The sequence below is a fragment of the Lacerta agilis genome, chromosome 15 (genome assembly GCF_009819535.1).
Source record: "Lacerta agilis isolate rLacAgi1 chromosome 15, rLacAgi1.pri, whole genome shotgun sequence".
In the NCBI taxonomy this organism is placed as follows: domain Eukaryota; kingdom Metazoa; phylum Chordata; class Lepidosauria; order Squamata; family Lacertidae; genus Lacerta; species Lacerta agilis.
Genome location: NC_046326.1, coordinates 277,626 through 298,814, shown reverse-complemented (window position 1 = coordinate 298,814; position 21,189 = coordinate 277,626). Strand labels below are relative to the sequence as shown.

Genomic DNA, 21,189 nt, shown 5'->3' with positions numbered 1-21,189 from the left:
TACCTTTGCTAACCCAAAGACTGCAATATCTGTTTTAAAGTCATTTGGAACCTTTTTTCATCTTTGTTTTATTGCCAAGAGGACAGAGGCCTGTTTGGTGCAACTTCTAAAAACTGTGAATAAAACATTCACTTATTTGCAAAGCTAGGTTTCCATGATTTATTCTAGCCAAGTATTTACATGGGGAATGTTGTTTAAAAGTGGATGAGGGCAGATGTAAATGTAACCATGTTTAGATGTGCTTGGAGCAATCACCATTCTGCTTAACTCTGCTACTGGAGAATAAGGATCTCTCTTCCAAACCTCTCTCTCCAACAAGTAAAACCACTGACTTCTTAATGCTGTTATGCAAAACTATGGTGTGACTGCCTTTCGAATATTGTGTACTGTTCTGGTCACCCCACCCAAAAAGGATATTGTTACTGGCCACCCCAAACTGCCAAGCAGTGCACAAGACTCCAAAGGATCTTGGCACTCAACCAGGGTCTGTGTTCCTTTGGGGAAAATGAAGCATGGCAGAGTCTGCAGTTTCTTTGAAATATGATTTATTGACACATATTTACACTGGAAGTTTTCAATGGAGAGAGATTTCACAGGATTCATATATTAGGAGCCAGTCCTTCACAGCAACCCAGCATTGGATTCCCAGACATCTGTGTGTGTGTGTGTGTGTGTGTGTGTGTGTGTGTGTGTCAGCCTGCCTTCAACCAGCTTGCTAAGATGGTTCTAGCCTTCAAAGCAACTCATGCAGTTCTCCCTACTTCTTCCCTAGCCACAAAATTTCAAATGCACACATTTTTCTTGTGTGATATAACACACACCGTCTCAGTGGCAATCTCATCCACTCACTGGCAGAGCCTTCTGCCTTGTTGATGGTTTCCATTGACAGTTTATTCAATGACTTGTTTCCAGCACTTTTTTGTCATTTTTAATGACTTCCATCCCAAGTGAGGCCCTGGCCTGAAAAAGCTTTAGCCTGCTTTATTTTTCAGTGGCTTGGTATTTCCCCTTCATTTCCCCAAATATTATATAAATTCTACCATTTATTAATTTCCAACATTCACTAACTCAAGCAGTTATAGTGCCCTTGTAACCCCATACTCTGTTATTCCATATCTGTAACAATATTATAGAGTTGGAAAGGGTTCTGAAAGGGCAAGCGAAGGGGTTGGAGCGACTCCTGTATGTGGAAAGGTTGTAGCATTTAGGACTTTTTAGTTTTGAGAAAAGGTGAGTCAGAGAAGTTTATATTTATTTTATTTATGCATTTTCCAGTTTTTCATTTTACATCTCATACACTTTCCATCTTAAAATGTTATAATAAATATTTATTACGGTCCAAAGACCCATAGAACAATTTCAGAACAAAATACAGTTAAAACAGCCAACCACAAAAGAGAGAGAAACCAAGCGGTCATTTTGTTTTGTCTCTAGCTTGATTATCTTTGTTTCTTTTGACTTCCGAAAGAAACTTTGCCACGGCCAGTGTAATATCATTAGCCCTAGCATCCAAAAGATTTAATATGGGAGGCTTCAGATTTTCCCGGCAGATTTGCCAGTAGGGGTTTGATCAGTTGGTCCCTTGCTTGCTCGTGCTGCCCACAATGCAGTAAGATATGCTTCATGCAATCGATGTCCTGAGAACATAAACAAAGTCTATTCTGATAAGGGATGCCTCTCAGTCTACCATTTAGAACTTCTGAAGGAAATACATTTGGTCTGACTTTGCTAAATAAACGCTGATAGGTTGGTTCAGACAGGTTCCTAAGATATGAGGGTATCTGAAAACCGTACCCATACTGGATTCCTGCTGCTACTGGGCCACAGATTACATGAGATCGAGATTGCAGGTTGCTATGTGAAATGTCCCAAAGCCTTTGCCTCAGGGCTTCAAGGGCCACATCATAGCCCAGATGATACAAGAAGGATTATGGCAGTCCAATCTAGGTGGCTTTTCTGGCCATAGTTTTCAGCCATGGGCTGATAAACTCCTCGTTGATTAAATGTAGAAATAATCCCTTCCCCAGGCCAAATAATGAGATCTTGAGCCATTTTCTCAGGGCAGCCCACCATGCTTTAGTGGAGAGGGGGCATTCACCTGTTTCCAAAAATAGAATTGAATTTGGGACACAGTTTGGGACTTGTAATAGGGACCGAAGAAACTTTGCCTGGAACACATCTAACTTGGGAAATGAACCGTTGTACCAGACGTTTGAAGCGTAGAGAAGTTGGGAGTTGATTTTGCATTAAAGACCCTTATGGCTGATGGAACATACTGTAAAAAAGAATTGGAGTATAGCAAGTTTGCTTAACTCTGCCTTTTGATAGGCGGTATGCCAGTGGTAATTCCAGGACTTTGAGTAAAAGCCCTAGGTACCGGAAGTATTTAGTCAACAAAAGAGGGGTCTTTCTCGTTCCTATTTTTGGGAGATGGCCATTAGGCTTAGCTCTAAATCATTCAAAAACAAACTAAACAAAGTGGGGGCCAAAGTGCAAAATGCAACCCTGTCTCACATCCCTGGCCATCTCAACATAGTCCAAGAGCTGACCCTGCAGCTCTTGGACTATATTTTCTCCAAGAAAGAAAACAATGCCCGACCTGAAGAATATGGAGCAGATGATTCAGCAGAGGAAACACAGCCCAGAATAAGTAAGGAGGTAGTACAGGAATACTTGGCTAATTTAGATGTATTCAAGTCTCCAGGGCCAGATGAACTATATCCAAGAGTATTAAAAGAATTGGCAGAGGTGATTTCAGAACCACTGACAGTAATCTTTGAGAATTCCTGGAGAACAGGAGAAGTCCCAGCAGACTGGAGGAGGGCAAATGTTGTCCCTATTTTCAAAAAGGGGGAAAGAGAGGACCCAAACAATTGCCACCCAGCCAGCCTGACATCAATACCAGGAAAGATTCTAGAGCAGATCATTAAGCAAACGGTCTGTGAGCACCTAGAAAGGAACGCTGTGATCACTAAAAGTCAGCATGGGTTTCTGAAAAATAAGTCATGTCAGACTAATCTGATCTCATTTTTTGACAGAATTACAAGCCTGGTAGATGAAGGGAATGCTGTGGATATAGCCTATCTTGATTTCAGCAAGGCCTTTGACAAGGTGCCCCATGATATTCTTGTAAAGAAGCTGGTAAGATGTGGGCTAGACAATGCTACCATTCAGTGGATTTGTAACTGGCTGACTGACCGAACCCAAAGGGTGCTCATCAATGGCTCCTCTTCATCCTGGAGAGAAGTGACTAGTGGGGTGCCACAGGGTTCTGTCTTGGGCCCAGTCTTATTCAACATCTTCATCAATGATTTGGATGATGGGCTTGAGGGCATCCTGATCAAGTTTGCAGATGACACCAAATTGGGAGGGGTGGCTAATACCCCAGAGGACAGGATCACACTTCAAAATGACCTTAACAGATTAGACAACTGGGCCAGAGCAAAGATGAATTTTAACAGGGAGAAATGCAAAGTACTACACTTGGGCAAAAAAATGAAAGGCACAAATACAGGATGGGTGACACCTGGCTTGAGAGCAGTACATGTGAAAAGGATCTAGGAGTCTTGGTAGACCATAAACTTGACATGAGTCAACAGTGTGATGCAGCAGCTAAAAAAGCCAATGCAATTCTGGGCTGCATCAATAGGAGTATAGCATCTAGATCAAGGGAGGTAATAGTACCACTATATTCTGCTCTGGTCAGACCTCACCTGGAATACTGTTCTGGGCACCACAGTTCAAGAAGGATACTGACAAGCTGGAACGTGTCCAGAAGAGGCCAACCAAAATGGTCAAAGCCCTGGAAACGATGCCTTATGAGGAACGGCTTAGGGAGCTGGGTATGTTTAGCCTGGAGAAGAGAAGGTTAAGGGGTGATATGATAGCCATGTTCAAATGTATAAAAGGATGTCATATAGAGGAGGGTGAAAGGTTGTTTTCTGTTGCTCCAGAGAAGCGGACACTGGGCAATGGATTCAAACTACAAGAAAGAAGATTCCACCTAAACATTAGGAAGAACTTCCTGACAGTGAGAGCTGTTCGGCAGTGGAATTTGCTACCAAGGAGTGTGGTGGAGTCTCCTTCTTTGGAGGTCTTTAAGCAGAGGCCTGACAGCCATCTGTCAGGAATGCTTTGATGGTGTTTCCTGCTTGGGAAGGGGGTTGGACTGGATGGCCCTTGTGGTCTCTTCCAACTCTATGATTCTATTATCTAACCTGCAATTTACTTCCACTGTACAGAGCTTTTATAAGGTAGAAGAGATGTTTATCCTGCAATACGGGATCTGGGGATAGAGTCAAAAGCAGATTTCATATCCATAAAGGCCACAGCCACAAATAGTTTTCCCTGTAGAGGTCTGGTGTACTTCTCAGCTAGGAGGAACAGCAATAGGCAGTGATCTGATGTTGAGTGATTCTCATGAAAAGCAGCCTGAGCTTCAGATATTATATCATTGTCATTTAGAAAAGTTGTCAGTTTGATACAGTTTATTTAGGAGAGCATTGTGACGACCACCTAAATTAACATTCAGAGGGAAATTAAATCACCCAGTTTTGGAACTAGTGTACTCCTTTCCATTGAAGGCTTCCAGAATTTGAAATGCTGCATGTATACATAACATCATCTCCCTTGATGTGCTTCTCAATACCCAAAGACTCAACCCATCTAGAGATCCTGCCTATGATAAGATCACACCATTCTGTATTATATTTTGGGCTGAATGGCAAGTAAGCATGAATTACTCTTGTTTGCTCCGAGGGCTTGCCCACACTTCTGCTATTGGGCTTTTATCCTTGATAAAGTTGCACAGGACTGCATGTTAATATTGTCATACATACAGAGAAACAATAAGTCCATTTGAACTCAGGTCTTCCCCAGTCCAGCTATACTTTAATCAGAGTTGCCAGAGAATGAACCATTGTGCATACAAAGCATACACTTTATTGATTTATCCCACTCACCTTGGGAACACTGGAGCCCTCAACCATGGTGCCCCCCAGCATCTGCTCACTACTCCTCCAAAAAAATTTTTTTTTCAACAAGAGGCACATTTGCTTGCTTTTTGCTTTGGTTATGGGGCAGGCAGGGGTGGACCTATGTTTTCAGGGCCTTGAAGTTTGACCTGTTAGGGGAGTCCCTTCGCAACCAGTGGGGATGTTCCATGACAGATCACTACACCTTTACAACATCTGTGCTACTGACGCTCAAACTTTGGGATTGTTGAAATATAGACAACAAAAAATTATCTATTTGAGTCATATGACTCCAATTGACTCTACTGACCCAAAATGTTAAAGCAATGTGGACTCAGTTCTGAAGCTTAAGCTTCACTAGTTTCATAGTAGATCCACTCCTGAGGGTGGAGGGTAGAGCTGCCTGTGGGGTGGTAGTTGTTTGGGGGGGGGGCTGCTATTTGTCCATGTTATATTTATTTTATGGCATGTGTAGGTGTTTAGACTGTCAGTTTTTCTTCTGCAGAAATTGGAATATTATGGTGCCCATGACAGTTTCTTAGCCATCTAAACATGTCCATGGAAGCAAAAAGGTCAGGGACCTCTGTATTATTGCATTGGTGGCCAACTAATCCTTGGATCACCTGTTCTAATAACTAGCTTTCTAAAACTTGCTTTAGAGCTCAAAGCAGGACCATCTACTTTCCCTACCAGATAAGGCCTCAGGGTGGGTGGTTTTAGAGGCATTCATTCATTCACCTACAGATGAAGTTGTGGCTGCAGAGATGGAAGCCCTGTTCAGGTATTCACCCTCACACAATTGGGTGACAGGGACAGCAAGGCTTGTGGTGTGCAACACCTCTGCTGCATCCCTGCTGCCTGGTCTGCTGCCTTCCACATGTGTGTAGGGCAGGGGTCCCCAAACCATGTCCCGGGGGCCGGATGTGGCCCAATTGCCTTCTAAATCCGGCCCACGGACAGTCCAGGAATCAGCGTGTTTTTACATGAGTAGAATGTGTGCTTTTATTTAAAATGCATCTCTGGGTTATTTGTGGGGCATAGGAATTTGTTCATTTTCCCCCCAAGTATGTCTGAGGGACAGTGGACTGCCCCCCTGCTGAAAAAGTTTGCTGACCCCTGGTGTACAGTGTAAGTGTCCTACTTTGCAGAGGAGAATTCTCTATTTGAAGCAGGGGGGCATCTTGAATAAAATATTAGGGGGGTAGGTAAGCCCCTCTTTGCATAATTGATCACAAGACGCAGCACACGCCCCATTTGAATGGCAAATGGGTGTGTGTTTGTGAAGGGACCTCAACCTCTAGGAGTTGGTGTCTATGATTTGAAGGGATGTCTGCTTACACATGACATTTTATGCTACAATCAACGTAGACTGGGTACTTGTTCTTTTCTTCATAGTCCACACACATTCTGAAAATACAAGATCATAGCAGGTTGGTCCTGAATTACCCTGCAGGTAATTCATTTGAAAACAGATGTTAGCAGTCCGGAAATGGGGTGGGTGTGTATCCATGCCTGCCACATGAAGTTGCGGGTGGTGAGCATATACCAAGATCCCAATCACTACTTCCTTCTTCCTTCACCTGGGGCATTTGCAAGGAGGAAAAGATGTGGCTCACCTAATCAAGGGGAGGATTTCCCAAATGCATATTGAGTAGCCACACCCACCCTTGTGGATGGCAGGATCCAGAATCAAGCTAGATTGAATAAAACTTATTGAGAAGGAGCATGAACGATTCTGGATTGAGAAAAATTACATTTTGGTGCTACAGATGGGTTATTGTGTATGCACCCCAAGTCTGGTTTCTTATTAGTTTACTTGTTTTGCTTTTAATGGCTTCCTGTTAACTTAAAACACTCAGTGTGTAAGCACTAGAAATGTGATTAGTAAAACCCAGCAAGTTGGGAGTTGTAGTGCAACAACATCTGGGGATTTGAGTTTGAGATAGGCACACATCTGTATATGCACACACACATATATTCAGAGTTCTCTTTTCTGCCCATTTAAAAACGTTCTTATTTAGACAAACCTACTCAGATGCTTAGAAAGTTGAGGCAATTTTAATCAGTTTTAGTATTTTTACTTTTGTACATTTTAAAGTAGGGTTGTAATTTTTTCTTGCTTTTACTGGCTTGTCTTTTGTAAACCACTTTGGGGTTTTTTAACATCAAGCGGAGTATAAATTTTATAAAATAAATAAACACTATCACACACACACCATATCCTATCATAGAATCACATCCTATCATAGAATGGTAGAGTTGGGAGGAATTCTGAGGGTCCTCTAGTCCAGCCTCCTGCAATGGCGGTATGTGTGGGGAGAGAGAGAGAAAACGCAGTATTTCATCATAGATGCCTATTGTTTAAACTATATAATTGTTAACTTGATATGAGTATATCTTATATCCAGTTAACAGCCGCATAAGTAGGAATGCCAGGCAGAAACTAACAAGTATTATTCTTAATGATGTTTGAATGAACAAGCTCATTTTTAATCTAGAATGGAATACTTTATGCTTAATCCTTAATACCTTAATCCATGGAGGGGTGCGTAGGGAGAAAAAGACCAAAACAACTTTCCAATCAAGAAGATGTCTCCCCTAATATTTTGTACCTTTGTTTTTATTTGATATAATATGCCTCACCCAAAGAGTGCCCCCCCAAAAGGTCGACAACTCTGGGAAAGGGGGGGGGCACAGGAGGGCTCTTTGCATCACCCCGTCGCCGGATATGCTTAAGACGGCCCTGGGAAATACTATGGTCTTTCAATCATTAATATATCAGATCAGTAAATGCCTACCAAGCCTTGGCTAATTTGCCTTCAGTTACCGGTATATATGTACCGGTATTTCCTTTTTTAAAAAGGCGTTTTTTCATCTGGGGCTCTAGGAGTACAGTATTCCAACCCCCCAAACAAAACAGAACACCCAAGCGAACGGAGGAGGTAGCTCAGTGCCCATTCAAAGGGGACACGCGTGTCCGTGTCGGGAGAGTCCCGACGGACCGCCGGCCGGACCCCTTCCGCCGCTGCCGCTCGCCCTCCTGCTCTTCCCCGCTTCGTCGTCCGGCGCTCCAGCCTCTCTCCCGGCGGGCGGGCGGGCGGGCGGGCAGGAGCCGGCTCCTCCCTGGGGGTGGTCCCGGGACTGGGAGGCCGCGCCGCGCACGCTCCGTAAGCGGAGGGGTCGCTGCTCGGAGCCCCGATCCGGGCGCGGGGATGGGGATGGTGCGGGCCGCGCGGAGCTGCTGGCTGCTGCTCTTGCTCTTCGGGACGCTGACTTTGCAGGCGGACCGGCCAGGTGAGTCGGGAGGGGGCGGGGCGGGGCGGGGGGGCAAGCTCTTCTTGGCACGGCGGCGACCCCCTTTCCGCTTTCCCCGCCTTTCGAGTGCCTGAGCTCTACTTTGGCCGGCGACCCTCCCCGCTGCCTCTGAGCGCAGCAGCCAGGGATCTCCGAGGAACGAGACCCAAGCCTCCCCCCTCCCCATCCCCGATCCTTCCCAGCAGATCCCCTGGAAGGTGGGGACCTCGCAGAAGCGCCACCCTCTTCTCCCTCTTCCGCTCAGGAACTTTGGCAAGGAAGCAGGGATTCCTCAGTCCCGTCCGTTTCCTCGGTTAAGGGGCTGTGAAGGGGACTCCACATTGTGGAGATCCTACGGACACGCGCGCTTTGCACTCTAAGCGGATTCTCCGCCACTTAAGCAGCTGCGGTGCTTGGAAGCTACTGTAAGCAAGCCTTGCTCGGAGCAGCGCCTGGGGAACTTTTGTATAAGAGAGCAGGGAAATGTATGGTCAATTAATGCGGACAGGCAAATGCTCTTGCTCCCCAAGCCTAGAATATCTCTTTCTTTCTTTTAAGAATCCCTTCCTACAAGGCATTCCGAAGCCATTTACAATCTAACAAGTCATATATGAAACGGTTGCACAATTGAAAACAGTTAAAACAATTCAAAATATAAAAACAATATAAATATACAAAGTTTAAAATAATATTGGGAGCATGCTCATCAAATTTGCAGATGACACCAAACTGGCAGGGGTAGCTAATGCTGCAAAAGATAGAATCCGAATTCAAAATGACCTTAACAGATTGGAGAACTGGGCCCAAGCTAAAAAATTTTTTTTCATAATGTTTAGCTTTTGTGGCTGCAGTACCAGTTTAGCCGTCGCTAGAGGGCGATGTTTTGCTAGTGACATCTAATAGGCGCGCCAATTTTTTTTGCATTTCTTATTTTAGGTATGACAGGTGTGGCTTTTAATTATCCTATGTTATTCCCTGATGGTCATGGAATGCTGCGTCCTAATTTGATGTTGTTTGGTCCAGCGGTTATGGAGCAAGTTGGTAACACTTGCGCACGCAATGGGAACATATATATATATATATATATATACACACACACACACACACACAGTGGTGCCCCGCTAGACGAAAATAATTCGTTTTGCGAAAATTTTCGTCTAGCGGGTTTTTCGTCTTGCGGAGCGGCAATGACAGCCACGCTCCGCAAAACGAAGAAAAAAAAATTCGTCTTGCGAGGCAGCCCCATATACTTTTTCGTCTAGCGGGGCAGCCTTCCGCTAGACGAATGCCTTTGTCTAGCGAGTTTTTCGTCTAGCGAGGCATTCGTCTAGCGGGGCACCACTGTATATAGATTTTGTTATGGAGGATTGAGTAAGCTTGTTTTTTCCTGTTCCAGAGCTAGGACCTGAACCAGTGGCTTCAAGTTACAAGAAAGGATATTCCAACTAAACATTTAAAAAAAAAAAAACTTTCTGACCACAAGAGTGGTTTGACAGTGGGACAGTCTCCCTCGGGGCGTGCAGTGAATTTTTTTTGTAGGGGAACAGTTAGGGCCAGAGATGCCAGCTCGTGAGGGCGATGGGGGTGGGGTGCCATCGTGACATTGTGGTGTCTCATGTGAGCATTGTGCCTCCTTAAGCCGAGCAAAAGCTTCTAGCTGAGATTCCTGCAGTGCAGGGGATTGCACTAGACGACCCCCTGGTTCCTTCCAACTCTACATTTCTATGATTCTATATATAGTTTTAAAAATCAGGAAATTTAGAAGGCACAGAAAAACCCTAGAGGAGGTGTTTGTCTGATGTGCAGTGCAAGGGAGTTCCAAGGAAGAGGACCAGTTCTAGCATCCCCCAGAAGGAATCTTTGGATGGGCTCCACATGATGCTCTTGCAATGGCTGGTTGGGGAGGTAGGGGTTGGATGTATCCCCCCCCCCCGGTATCTTGGTTCAAAGTTGTATAGGATATACCAAAAAAGGTGTTCCTGAGCCCTGATGGATCGAACCAAAGGGCCACCAAGTTCAGCATCCTATTTTCCAGAGTGGCCCGTCAGATTAGAGGAAGTCCAGGAGCTCAGCTTGAATGCCGCCTTCCTCTCTGCTGTTATTCCGCAGCAATTGGTTCCCATAGGGAAGCTGCTGTTTCCGACTGGGGCTTATCCTCTTGACCAGGCTTCCTCAAACTTGGCCCTCCAGATGTTTTGAGACTACAGTTCCCATCATCCCTGACCACTGGTCCTGCTAGCTAGGAATCATGGGAGTTGTAGGCCAAAAACATCTGGAGGGCCAAGTTTGAGGAAGCCTGCTCTTGACAGTGCCTTGTTCCTTCTGTGCAGTCACCTGGGGCTGCTTGCTTGGGGGGGGGCGCAAGCTACTTGGAAGCTCAGAGCAGGATAGAGTGTGTCCCCTGTATAGCATTTATTCAATAGTCCGGAGTGTTAGGGCATATGAGAACTCAGTACTTGCTTTTATTTTATTTTGCCCCTAACTTGCTTTTAACTCTTTATGATATTATTATATGGTTTTATGGATTTATATTGTTGTAACCTGCTGTGATATATCTTTATGATACAGCAATATATAAGTATTTTTATCTATCAGTCAATAAAATAAACATGATAGCAACCCGTGAAATGCGTTACATAGTTTGTGAGAGGGAGGGGATTTGAGAGAGAAGCCTGCCTATATAGTTGTTAATGGCAGAAGTGAGTTTTGATCTGTGGACTTCTGGTTTACAGCTCATTTTCTTGGTCACCATGCTACACTTACATGTATGTATGTTAATTATTTGCTGATCATTTGACATGATAGGGCCATAGCTCAGTGGCAGAGCATCTGCTTTGCATACAGAAGGTTCATTCTCCAATGGCATCTCCTGGTGGGGATGCCTGAAATCCTGGTCAGTGTGTACCAACAGTCTTATTTGGTATAAGGCAGCTTCCTATGTTCCTGTGATGGGATAATGACAGTTTGATTATTCCACCACCTTCTTCCACCCAATCCCCCCCCCCCAAAAAAAAACTACAAAGCACAGGCTTTAAAATGGCATATATTACAGTTAAGTTCTGTCACTTTACCAACACTTTAAAGGTTTCTTTCTTTCTTTCTTTCTTTCCTTCCTTCCTGCCTTCCTTCTTTCATATCCCACATTTCTTCCACCATGAAACACCATGTTCTTCATGTGGTTCCCAGGGGGTCTCCCATCCAGACCCTCCAACCTGGAATCTCTTTATCTATTTTATTTGTAAATACATTTTAATGCTACTTTGCTGCCCTAACAAGAACTCCCAAAGCAATTTACATAAAATAACAAATCTTTAAATTGGCAAGGATAGGCTGACATATGGTAGCAAATTTTTAAGGTGCCAAATGCAGGCTCTGCTCCAGAGGAGAAAGCATTAAGGCTCTCAGTTGTTCTTTTGCAGCATCAGCTTTACCTTCCCCATACCTGATGCTGTATGATGTCAGATGTAGAGCAGGTGGGCGGGGCTGGGGAAGAACCATCTTGTGGCCCACATCAGGATCCCTGGTGGGTCTAATTGAGGTTCCTCACCCTTGTTTGAGGTGCTGTTTTCATGATTGTATAGGCAGGGTGCATTTAGGAATTTGAAGCTCCTGAACATAAGAAGAGTCCTGCTGGATCAGGCCCATGGGATATCTAGTCCAGCTTCCTGTTCTCACGATGGCCAACCAGATGTCTCTGATGGGAAACCCATGAGCAGGACCTGAGCACAAGAGCCAAATGTCAGTGCTGGGTTTTGTAACCAGGACTTATCCTTTCAACTGCATGAGAGCCAGGCTAGAAATATTTGTCTGCTACCTGCGTTTGCTGAGCCACAGTTTGGCCATCCATACCCTAAGGCAGTCTTCATCCAGGTGTTCTCCAGATGTTTTGGACTACATCTGCCTTCATCCTTGACGGTTGACCGTGCGGACTGGGATTGATGGGAGACACTGGCATGGGATCATGGAAGACTAACTTATATGTGCTGACACAGAAGGTAAAACTAAAACAAAAAACAGTGTAGTTGGAAATTTTTATTTAAGTTCAGTATAAGTTTGGAATAATGCATAATTGTATATAAAGACCTGAGGCACAGGATTGTTTTTGAAAAATAAAATGAAAGGCTGTGGAAATCTCTTAATTTGATCCTGCTTAATTTGATACACTGTTAAATAACAGAGCTGGAAGTCCAGAATTTTTTTAAATAACAGCTGACAAACAGCCAGGTATGTGGCATGTTCCAACAAAATCTTCACCAGGAACCAGATTTAAAGGGAGTCTCAGTTAGCAGTCTGTATAAATTGTCTCTGTGTTGTTGACTTGTGATTAAAAAGATTCCACTCCTACTGGGCAGGGGCGGAGCAAGGGGGTGTGTTGGGGGGTGGTTCGCCCCAGGTGCCACCCTGGGGGGCTGACACTCGGTGCCCCCACGCGACTCCCAAGCCGAGCCCCGCCGCCCGGTAAAAAACCTCACTCGGCGGCTCGTAAGGTTGCTGCGCGCGAGTAGCAGCACAGATGGAGTGTGCATCTGCGGCATTCTGTATGGAGTGCGCATGCGCGGGATGCCGCACATGTGCAGTCCGTACGGGGTGCCAAAAATATTTCCGCACTGGGTACAGTCTGGGCTTGCTACGCCACTGCTACTGGGCATAAGTTTGCAGAGCCATGAGTGCCCAGAGCAATGGATGCAAAATCATCTTCATTCCCTTTGCTTCTCTCTGCCAGCATTTCTGCATTGGCTTTGAGTGTCTGTTCCCAGGGAACAGTTGCCTGTGGCAAATACAAGCTTTAACCCCTGCACTTCAGCTGGTGAGTGGAAGTTAAATGCTGCTCCATTTGGTGTGCACAGCCAAGGAAAGCCTGTAAAACACACTTCCCAAAGCTTGGGGCGGGGAGCAGGAGAAGGAAAGAGGTGCTTTGGCCGTCTTCTGATTGGTGCCTCCCAAAGTGCCGAGCACAAACGTAGCAATGTCCCTTTGTACACTTGGGAAGCTCACCCAAGAGATTTTGACAGGAGGCGGGACAACCCACCTATCAAGTGCGATGTCATAATGACACCAAGTGATTGACAGGTGACCAAATTGGGTAAGTGGGGAGGGCCTGCCAGATTTGGCCCATGAGGCTGATCCTGTTCTAGCCCATGGTGCCAAAAGAGTTCTTCCCCTTCCTTGATGTGTGCCACCTTGAGCTCCTTTCAGGGAAAGAGGGTATAAATGTAGCAGTAATAATAGCTTGTGCCTAAAGGCATCACGTGCTGAACCTGGATAAGTCAACTCTCTTTTCTGACAACCAATTAAAAATGCAATTAAAAGTAAAAGAGACAATGTTAAGATGGTCCAAGGATCTTGGGCATACAATATATCTGGAGCAATGGGACAAATTTTGGGGAAAGGATATTAAATTCACGGCTTCATATAATATTAAGGAAAATTTCTTTAAGATGCATTATAGGTGGTACATAACTCCCGTGAAACTTGCGAGCATGTATAAATTGAAGTCTAACCTTTGTTGGAGATGCAGGAAAGAAGTGGGGACGCTATTGCACATGTGGTGGCTATGCAAGGATATAAAAAAAATTTGGTCAATGGTACATACAGAAATGACAAAAATGATGAAAAAATCAATAGTAAAGAAACCAGAGGCATATTTGCTAGGTTTATTAGATGAGCAAATACCAAGTGGAAAGAAAAGTGTATTTTTGTATGCTAGCACGGCCGCCAGAATGGTGATAGCAGCTAAATGGAAAACACAACAGGTCCCAACAAAGGATGAGTGGCTAGGCAAGTTAAATGAGTATTTGTTAATGGCAAAACTGACAGCAGCAATAAGAAACCAAACAAATCAAAATTTGAAGGAACAATGGAAATGTTATGAAGAGTACATGGAGAAACATTGCTCAAAGAAAGAAGTGCTAATATGCTTGGAGTAAGAGGTATGAAGGAATTGTAGAATAATAAATTAATATAAAGAATTAAAGATGATTATAGAAATATATAGTAACTAGGATTGTACAAATAGTGAACAAATAGCTTATAATGGAAGTCGAAAGAGTGATGGAGGGAAGTCAGAGGGGGGGGGTGAGGATGGAAAAATGGGAAATGTATGATAAAAATGATATTGTATGATATTGTGAGAATGTATTGGATGGATTGTGTTTTAATCAATAAAGTTTTTTTGATAATAAAATAAAATAAAATAAAAAAATGTAATTAAAAGCATTTAAACTTTCGGACTTCCGGCGGCGACGCCATCGCCGGGTGGTCGAAGGCTGCTTCGGGTCCGAAGCGCCTTGTCCATCCCGGGGGTTAGGAGCCGCGCTACCGCAGCGCGCGGCTCCGGTTGGGGTGCGGGAAGAGCGTCCCGCACCCTGGGCTCCCCGGCTGCGCCCGCGGAGGCTCCGAACCCTTCCCTTGCCCCCCCTGTAAAGGGGGAGTGGGGGTGAAGGGCAAACGGAGCCGGGCTTCGGGGACATGCCCCAACCGGGATGCAAATGCGGCGACAGAGCCCGCGGTGAGCGTCCAAGTTCTACCTTTGAAGAATGGAGCTAAAAGAACCCGGTGGTCGTGAGTAAAGAATTTGATCAGAAATCGTGCTTTTGGAACGATCCGGGGGGAAGGAGAAAGGCAGCCTGTCCTCCCTCCCTTCGAGATCAAGAATCTAACCAATTTGAGTGATTGCTGCTACAGAACTGGCTATAATGTATTTAAAATTGACACATGAGACTGGCAAACTTTTCTTTCGGGAAGTTAACTAGAGGAAAATATCTCCTTTTAAAGTTGCGGTATTTGCGCTCCAGCTCAGGAAAATGGCGATGAACAAAGAGGGGAGTAGAAATATGACACCCGCTTCCTCCTCCTCTACCAGTATGCTGGGATTTGTCCTTGAACTGGTATTGAACTCTGGACTAACGGACGAACAGAGACTCACTGCCTTGAAGGTGGAATTGCTTTATAGAAAAGTCAAAGTCTTGTGTGGGGGTCTGAAATGGAACCAATTGCCCACAGAGGAGGCTTATAAAACTTTTGATACTTTGGAAGAAAGCCTTGCCAAAGAGCTGAGAGGATGGATGCAAAGATGGAGAGAAATGAATGAGCTACTTCGGAGAAGAAATTCGCTTTTTGGGGGTGGCAGCCCCAAGGCGACGTTAAGATTTCGTATATCCAGTCCCCGAGGTGTGAGCTCGGGGGCCAGGGACAGAGAATTAAGGTATCTACAAGAAGAAAAGGAATGTTACAAAGAACCGAAGAAGCTGAGAGATGATGAGATGGACACCTCTGAACTCGTGGCAAGGAGAGGTTTGGACTGTGCCTGGATCTGTGGACGTTTGGAGAGGGAAGAGATACGGAAGTTCAGTGCTGATGCCACCAGGAGAAGAATAATGGACAGAGGGGGTGTGGGGTGAGGCATCAAGTAAAACTTTAAGCAGCCGGATATGGTAAATTGAAATCGGAGGGTGAATACTGTCAACAACATTTCGTTATATTTTTTATTTGAACATGAAAGGAGATATTTCAAGTTATTACGTTACTAGCAGCAACCTTAAGGATAGAAGAGATAGATTAGATGAGAATGATTTGTGAAGATCTATGAGGTGGAGTATAAGTAAAGTGAATTTAAGTGGATTAAGTTTATGGATCAAGAAGATTAAATGATGAGGTATTACTATGATGATGCATTTTTAGTAAAATGTTGAAGATATAATTGAATGTAATTATAAAATTGAAGTTAATGGTTTTTTTTTTTTGCAGGAGAAATGGTTATAAAATAGATTAAGGATACAAACTCGAAGGTGAAAAGGCAGGGGAAGTCAATGGTCAAGATATGGAAATAGAAATTTTTTTTTTTCTAGAAAGATGCAATAAGAAAGCTTGACACTGTTTGTATTTGGTTTATCTGTTTTGCATTTGTTTAATTGTAGGTGTGGGTGTGGGTATTTGTTGTTATAGAAAAATGCCAATAAATTCTTATAAAAAAATAAAATAAAAGCATTTAAACTTTCAAAATGCTTCTGTTTCAAAAGGTGTTGATGTGAGCTTCTGGAAATACCTCTGAAGGTGGCTGGAGGCTTCTCCCTGCCTTGTGGTCAGGATGCTTCTGTTAGGATTGCCGCAGCATTTGACTTCTGTGTTGAGACAAATTTCTCTGACAGGGCATTCCTGAGCATATTTACTCAGAAGTAAGTCCTCCTTGATTAGATGGGACATATTCCCGTTTAGAACATGGTTTGAAAGATTTGCTTCCTATGAAGGGCATTACTATATATGACCCAAACTATAAAAGTTGGCTGAGATGAGGTGCAAATTCTGTACTGCTATTGCACCATCATCCTGTACAAAGGGAGGGGGAAAATAGGTACAAATCTAATCCATACATTCGACAGATGAAAATGGGCATGGGATCACTGCAGGAGGCCGCTCTCCATATCAACCAACCTGGACTCTGTTCATCCTCTGACGCCCTTCTTCATGTACCTCCTCCATGAGAGGTTCGGAGGGTGGCAGCATGAGAACAGGGCCTTTTCTGCAGTGGCTCCCCACTTGTGGAATGCTCTCCCCAAGGAGATTAATCTGGTGCCTTCATTATATGTTTTTAGGTGCCAGGCAAAAATGTTCCTCTTCAACGAGGAATTTGGCTGATTAATATTCTACGGCCCTTTTAAATGAGATCTTTTGATGATGGGTGGTGTATAAATCTAGTAAATAATAAAATCAAATTTTAAGATAATAATGTACACATTTCTTAAGAGTCCTAAATCAGTCTTCGCCAACCTGGTGCGTTCCAGTTGTTGTTGGACTACAACTCTCATCAGCACAAGGTGCCATTTAATAGTCCAGATAGCACTGTTCAGTAAACAGCTCATATAATTAAATGGAGTGCACAATTGGTTATTGCCCACAATTGCTAAGTTGTTTAATTATGCATTTCATGCTTTGAATTAGCTAATTAATGCCAAGTAAAAGGTTCTGGCAAGCTGAAGGCGCAAGTAGGAGACAAGACAGGCAGCATTTCTGCCTTTAAAAAATTAATTTTTATTCATTCTGTAAGATATAAAAGATAACATACAGTAATCATACATCAAAAACAAACATTTAAAAAAGAAAAATTCGAACCCCGGACCTTCTGATTGGCAAGCCCTAGGCTCAGTGGTTTAGACCACAGCACCACCCGCACCCCCCACATTATGGGTAATTTTCTTCAATATTGCTGTTTTGCTATACCTTGGTTGAAGAAACAAATGGTCCAGGTTTTTGCATTGGAGTGTCTATAGTTTGTGGAGAGGTTTTAGGATGTCAGCTGGACACTGAACATTTGTCCGATTTAACAGTACTTGCAGGACAGTTATATGTTGTGGGTCATCCCACACTTTCGGCTGTATTTTCCCATCACTTTCCTTGGCAAAAAAGTTCATTTTAAATTTTTTTTATTAATTTTGTAAGATATAAAATAGTAACATAATCATACATGAAAAAACAAACATTTTAAAGAAAAAACAAGAAAAAAGAACAATCTATCAATCACATAACTTGTTCTTTACATCGATAGGTGACTTCCCTCAGCCCCCCCCCATCTGAATTTCATTTCCCTAATCTTCTATGGCAGTTTCTAAGGGTTAACATCTTATCCAATATTTTCTTCTAAAACATCTGTAATGGACTACTTCCTAAAATATTGCAAAAAACCTATATCTACTTCCTTCGGCAATACTAAATATTACAATACTTTTTCAAATAAATTTTAAATTTCTCCCAATCTTCCTCCACCGTCTCCTCTCCTTGATTGTGGAGTCTCCCAATCAGCTCGGCAAGTTCCCTGAAGTCCATCATCTTCATTCGCCATTCGCCTATTGTTGGTAATTCTTGGCTCTTCCAGTTCTTAGCAAGTAGTAGCCTCACAGCAGTTGCGGCATACGAAAAGAATGTTAAGTTCTTTTAGGGATTTCCTCTCCTACCATTCCCAGCAAAAAGGCTTCTGGTTTCTTAATAAAAGTGTCTTTCAACACTTTTTTCATTTCATTATAAATCTTTTCCCAGAAGTCTTACTTTGGGGCACATCCACCACATGTGGAAAAGGGTCCCTTCTTTTTCTTTACATTTCCAACATTTATTATCAGATGTATTGTCAGAGAAGAGTTAAGAGTTAGAGGTATCCAGTTTCGCAGAGGGGGGAGGGTTTACCCAAGGGGAAGAGGAGGAGGAGGAGGAGGAGGAGAGCAGCAAACCTATGAGAAGAGAGCAAGAGGAGCAAGAGGGAGGGCCCGGATGTTCACAGGAAAGGCAAGGGTTAAGTCATAGCTCAGATTCGGGGGAGGGGAGATACAAGCCAGCTCTAGCGAGGAGGAGGAGGAGGTGGGGGGAAAGAGCGGGAAAGTGAAAGGAACGGCGCATTCGCCATTTTGAGAGTTGCTGGTCACGGAGAAGCAGAGCTCAGAAGCTATCAGAAATAAGTGACGCTGAGGAGGGTAGTTAAAGATAAGAACTGTTTATAAGATTGTTTGTTAATACGCAATAAAAAGTTATAAAAGAGCAAGAAGCGTCTGCGTGGTGATCTGAAGAGGATAACGGCCAGCCCTGACATATATGATACATTTTTGCAAGTCTTACAGGTGTTAGATACCTTCTATACATCATTTTCATTATATTTTCTTTCAAAGCAGTACATGCCGTAAACTTGATTCCTTTTTTCCACAATTTCTCCCAGTCTTTAAGCATAATATTGTGCCCCACATCCTTAGCCCATCCTATCATTACCGATTTCACTTGCTCATGCTTCGTATACCATTCCAACAGTAGATTATACATCTTGGAAAGATTTTTACTTTTCGTATCTGTTGCTCATGAGTAAGCAGGCAAAACTCCAAGTTTCCTTTAAAAGTTTTATTGTGCTAACTATGTACAGTGCAGATCTAAAAAGTTCAGGTCTGTATCAAGCGCCGTCATTATCCAGGAATGGCCCCTTCCGGTTCTGACCCCAACAAAAGAGTTTCAGTATACGGAAACCCTGCCTCCCATCTTTTCGTTTCACCCCTCGACTCCTTTGGGGCACCGGAAGCTGCGTGTCTCCTTCATCACCCCTTGAGCGAGGGGAGTGCAGGGTCTCTCCAGCATCCTCAGAGCCTTTACTCTCCATACCCAGAGAAGCCTGCCCCTCCCCGCTGGAAGCCTCGCTGCTCCCTCTGCTGCCAGAGGAGGTGCTGCTGGTCAGGTGGGACTGGGGCTCTCTGTAGCATCCCGAGAGCCCTTCCACCACCTTGTGCTGTGCCGGGGACAGTTCCCTGACAGTATCCAACAGTTCACATTCCAATCTGGATTTTTCTGATTAAAAACCAGTATTTTTATTGTCAACCTTAAACATTTCATTGATCTGATGATATTGCAACCAATCATTTAAATTATCTTTAAGCTGTGCATAAGACTTTAACTTAAATTTATTATCAACCTCCATCAAGAGATCACTATATTTCAACCAGTTGGATTCCATATTTAATCTTTTATGGGCCTTAGCCTCTAGTGGTGAGATCCACCTTGGTGTTTTTCTTTCTAACAAATCTTTCTACCTGGTCCATACGTTGAACAATGATTTTCTGATTATATGTTTTTTGAAAACACTATGGGCCTTTGAATTATGGTGCTGGAGGAGACTCTTGAGAGTCCCATGGACTGCAAACAGATCAAACTTATCCATCCCTAAAGAAATCAGCCCTGAGTGCTCACTGGAAGGACAGATCCTGAAGTTGAGGCTCCAGTACTTTGGCCACCTCATGAGAAGATCCTGATGTTGGGAAAGATGGAGGGCACAAGGAGAAGGGGACGACAGAGGATGAGATGGTTGGACAGTGTTCTTGAAGCGACTAGCATGAGTTTGGCCAAACTGAGGGAGGCAGTGGAGAATAGGCGTGCCTGGCATGCTCTGGTCCATGGGGTCACAAAGAGTTGGAAACGACTGAATGACTGAACAACAACAACAATGGGCCTTTATCTTATTATACCATAGATAAGCATGCCATCCAAATGCATTATCAAAACCTTCCAAATCTAAAACATCAGTGTTTTTCAACATAAACCAATCTTTGAGCCAACAAAAGGCAGCAGCTTCGAAATAAATATTTAAATCTGGCAGGGAGAAGCCACCTCTTTCCTTTAGCATTTCTGCCTTTTAGGCTGGAAGCCTCCCATAAAAATGAGGCTGAAATGGACTGCATTGGTATAAATCTTTGGAAGCAAACAAACGCGAACTCCTGTGGGTTCTGTTCCCATGCTACTCTCTTAGACGTGTCCACAGTTGGCAAGCTGCATATTGTAAGACTGGTCCAAGTTTTGTCAATCCAATAATTATTCATCAACTTTTTTACATGTCAGGCAGCCGCGTTTGACAATTAAACAAGTTGGGTAGGGAATATCTCCACATTTGGGTTGTGCATCCCACCTGTGTGGCATGTGCTTGTCATCTGATGTGTCTGTTTATTGCCAGTTCCATCCATGTCAACCTGTGCATATGTCTGTTGACTCCATGAGGCACAAAGAGCAGGGGCTGGGAAATCACAAGAAAGATGTGGGTTGATCAAGGTTTATAAGCCATGTAAGCTCATTCTAAAGGCAGTGCTGTGAGGTAGGAAGGAGTCTCCACACCTGCTCACAAAGTGCCTCTGACTGACCTTCGGTGGCTGCTGTGGCTCCTGTGAATCCGCAATGTCCCGGTTAATTCAGGGCAGTTGAGTGGTGTACAACATCACATACATAAAACCAATTCACTTCCACTACAGATATCAACCAGAATGAATACCTCCATTTAGAAGATTAGTTGAAAGAAAATTGTCTTTAGCAGGTGTTGAGAAGACAATGCAAAAGGTGTATCTGTGGGGTTTGGGGGTTGTTGGTTTTTTTTTTGTTTTTTTTGGAGTGGGGCCTCATTTCAGTTATGTTTTGG

At 43.7% G+C, this 21,189-nt stretch overlaps 1 protein-coding gene across 2 annotated transcripts in view; it reads left to right on the top strand.

Annotated features, from left to right (window-relative positions):
- The first annotated feature begins 8,094 nt into the window (after positions 1–8,094).
- ADAM9 (ADAM metallopeptidase domain 9) overlaps positions 8,095–21,189 on the top strand; it is a 99,348-nt gene continuing 86,253 nt past the window's right edge. For both annotated transcript variants that reach the window (XM_033171315.1, XM_033171314.1), the window contains exon 1: positions 8,095–8,267. In XM_033171315.1, the coding sequence (XP_033027206.1) occupies positions 8,186–8,267 (82 nt within the window). In that variant the 5' untranslated portion in view covers positions 8,095–8,185. The remainder of the gene's footprint in view (positions 8,268–21,189) is intronic.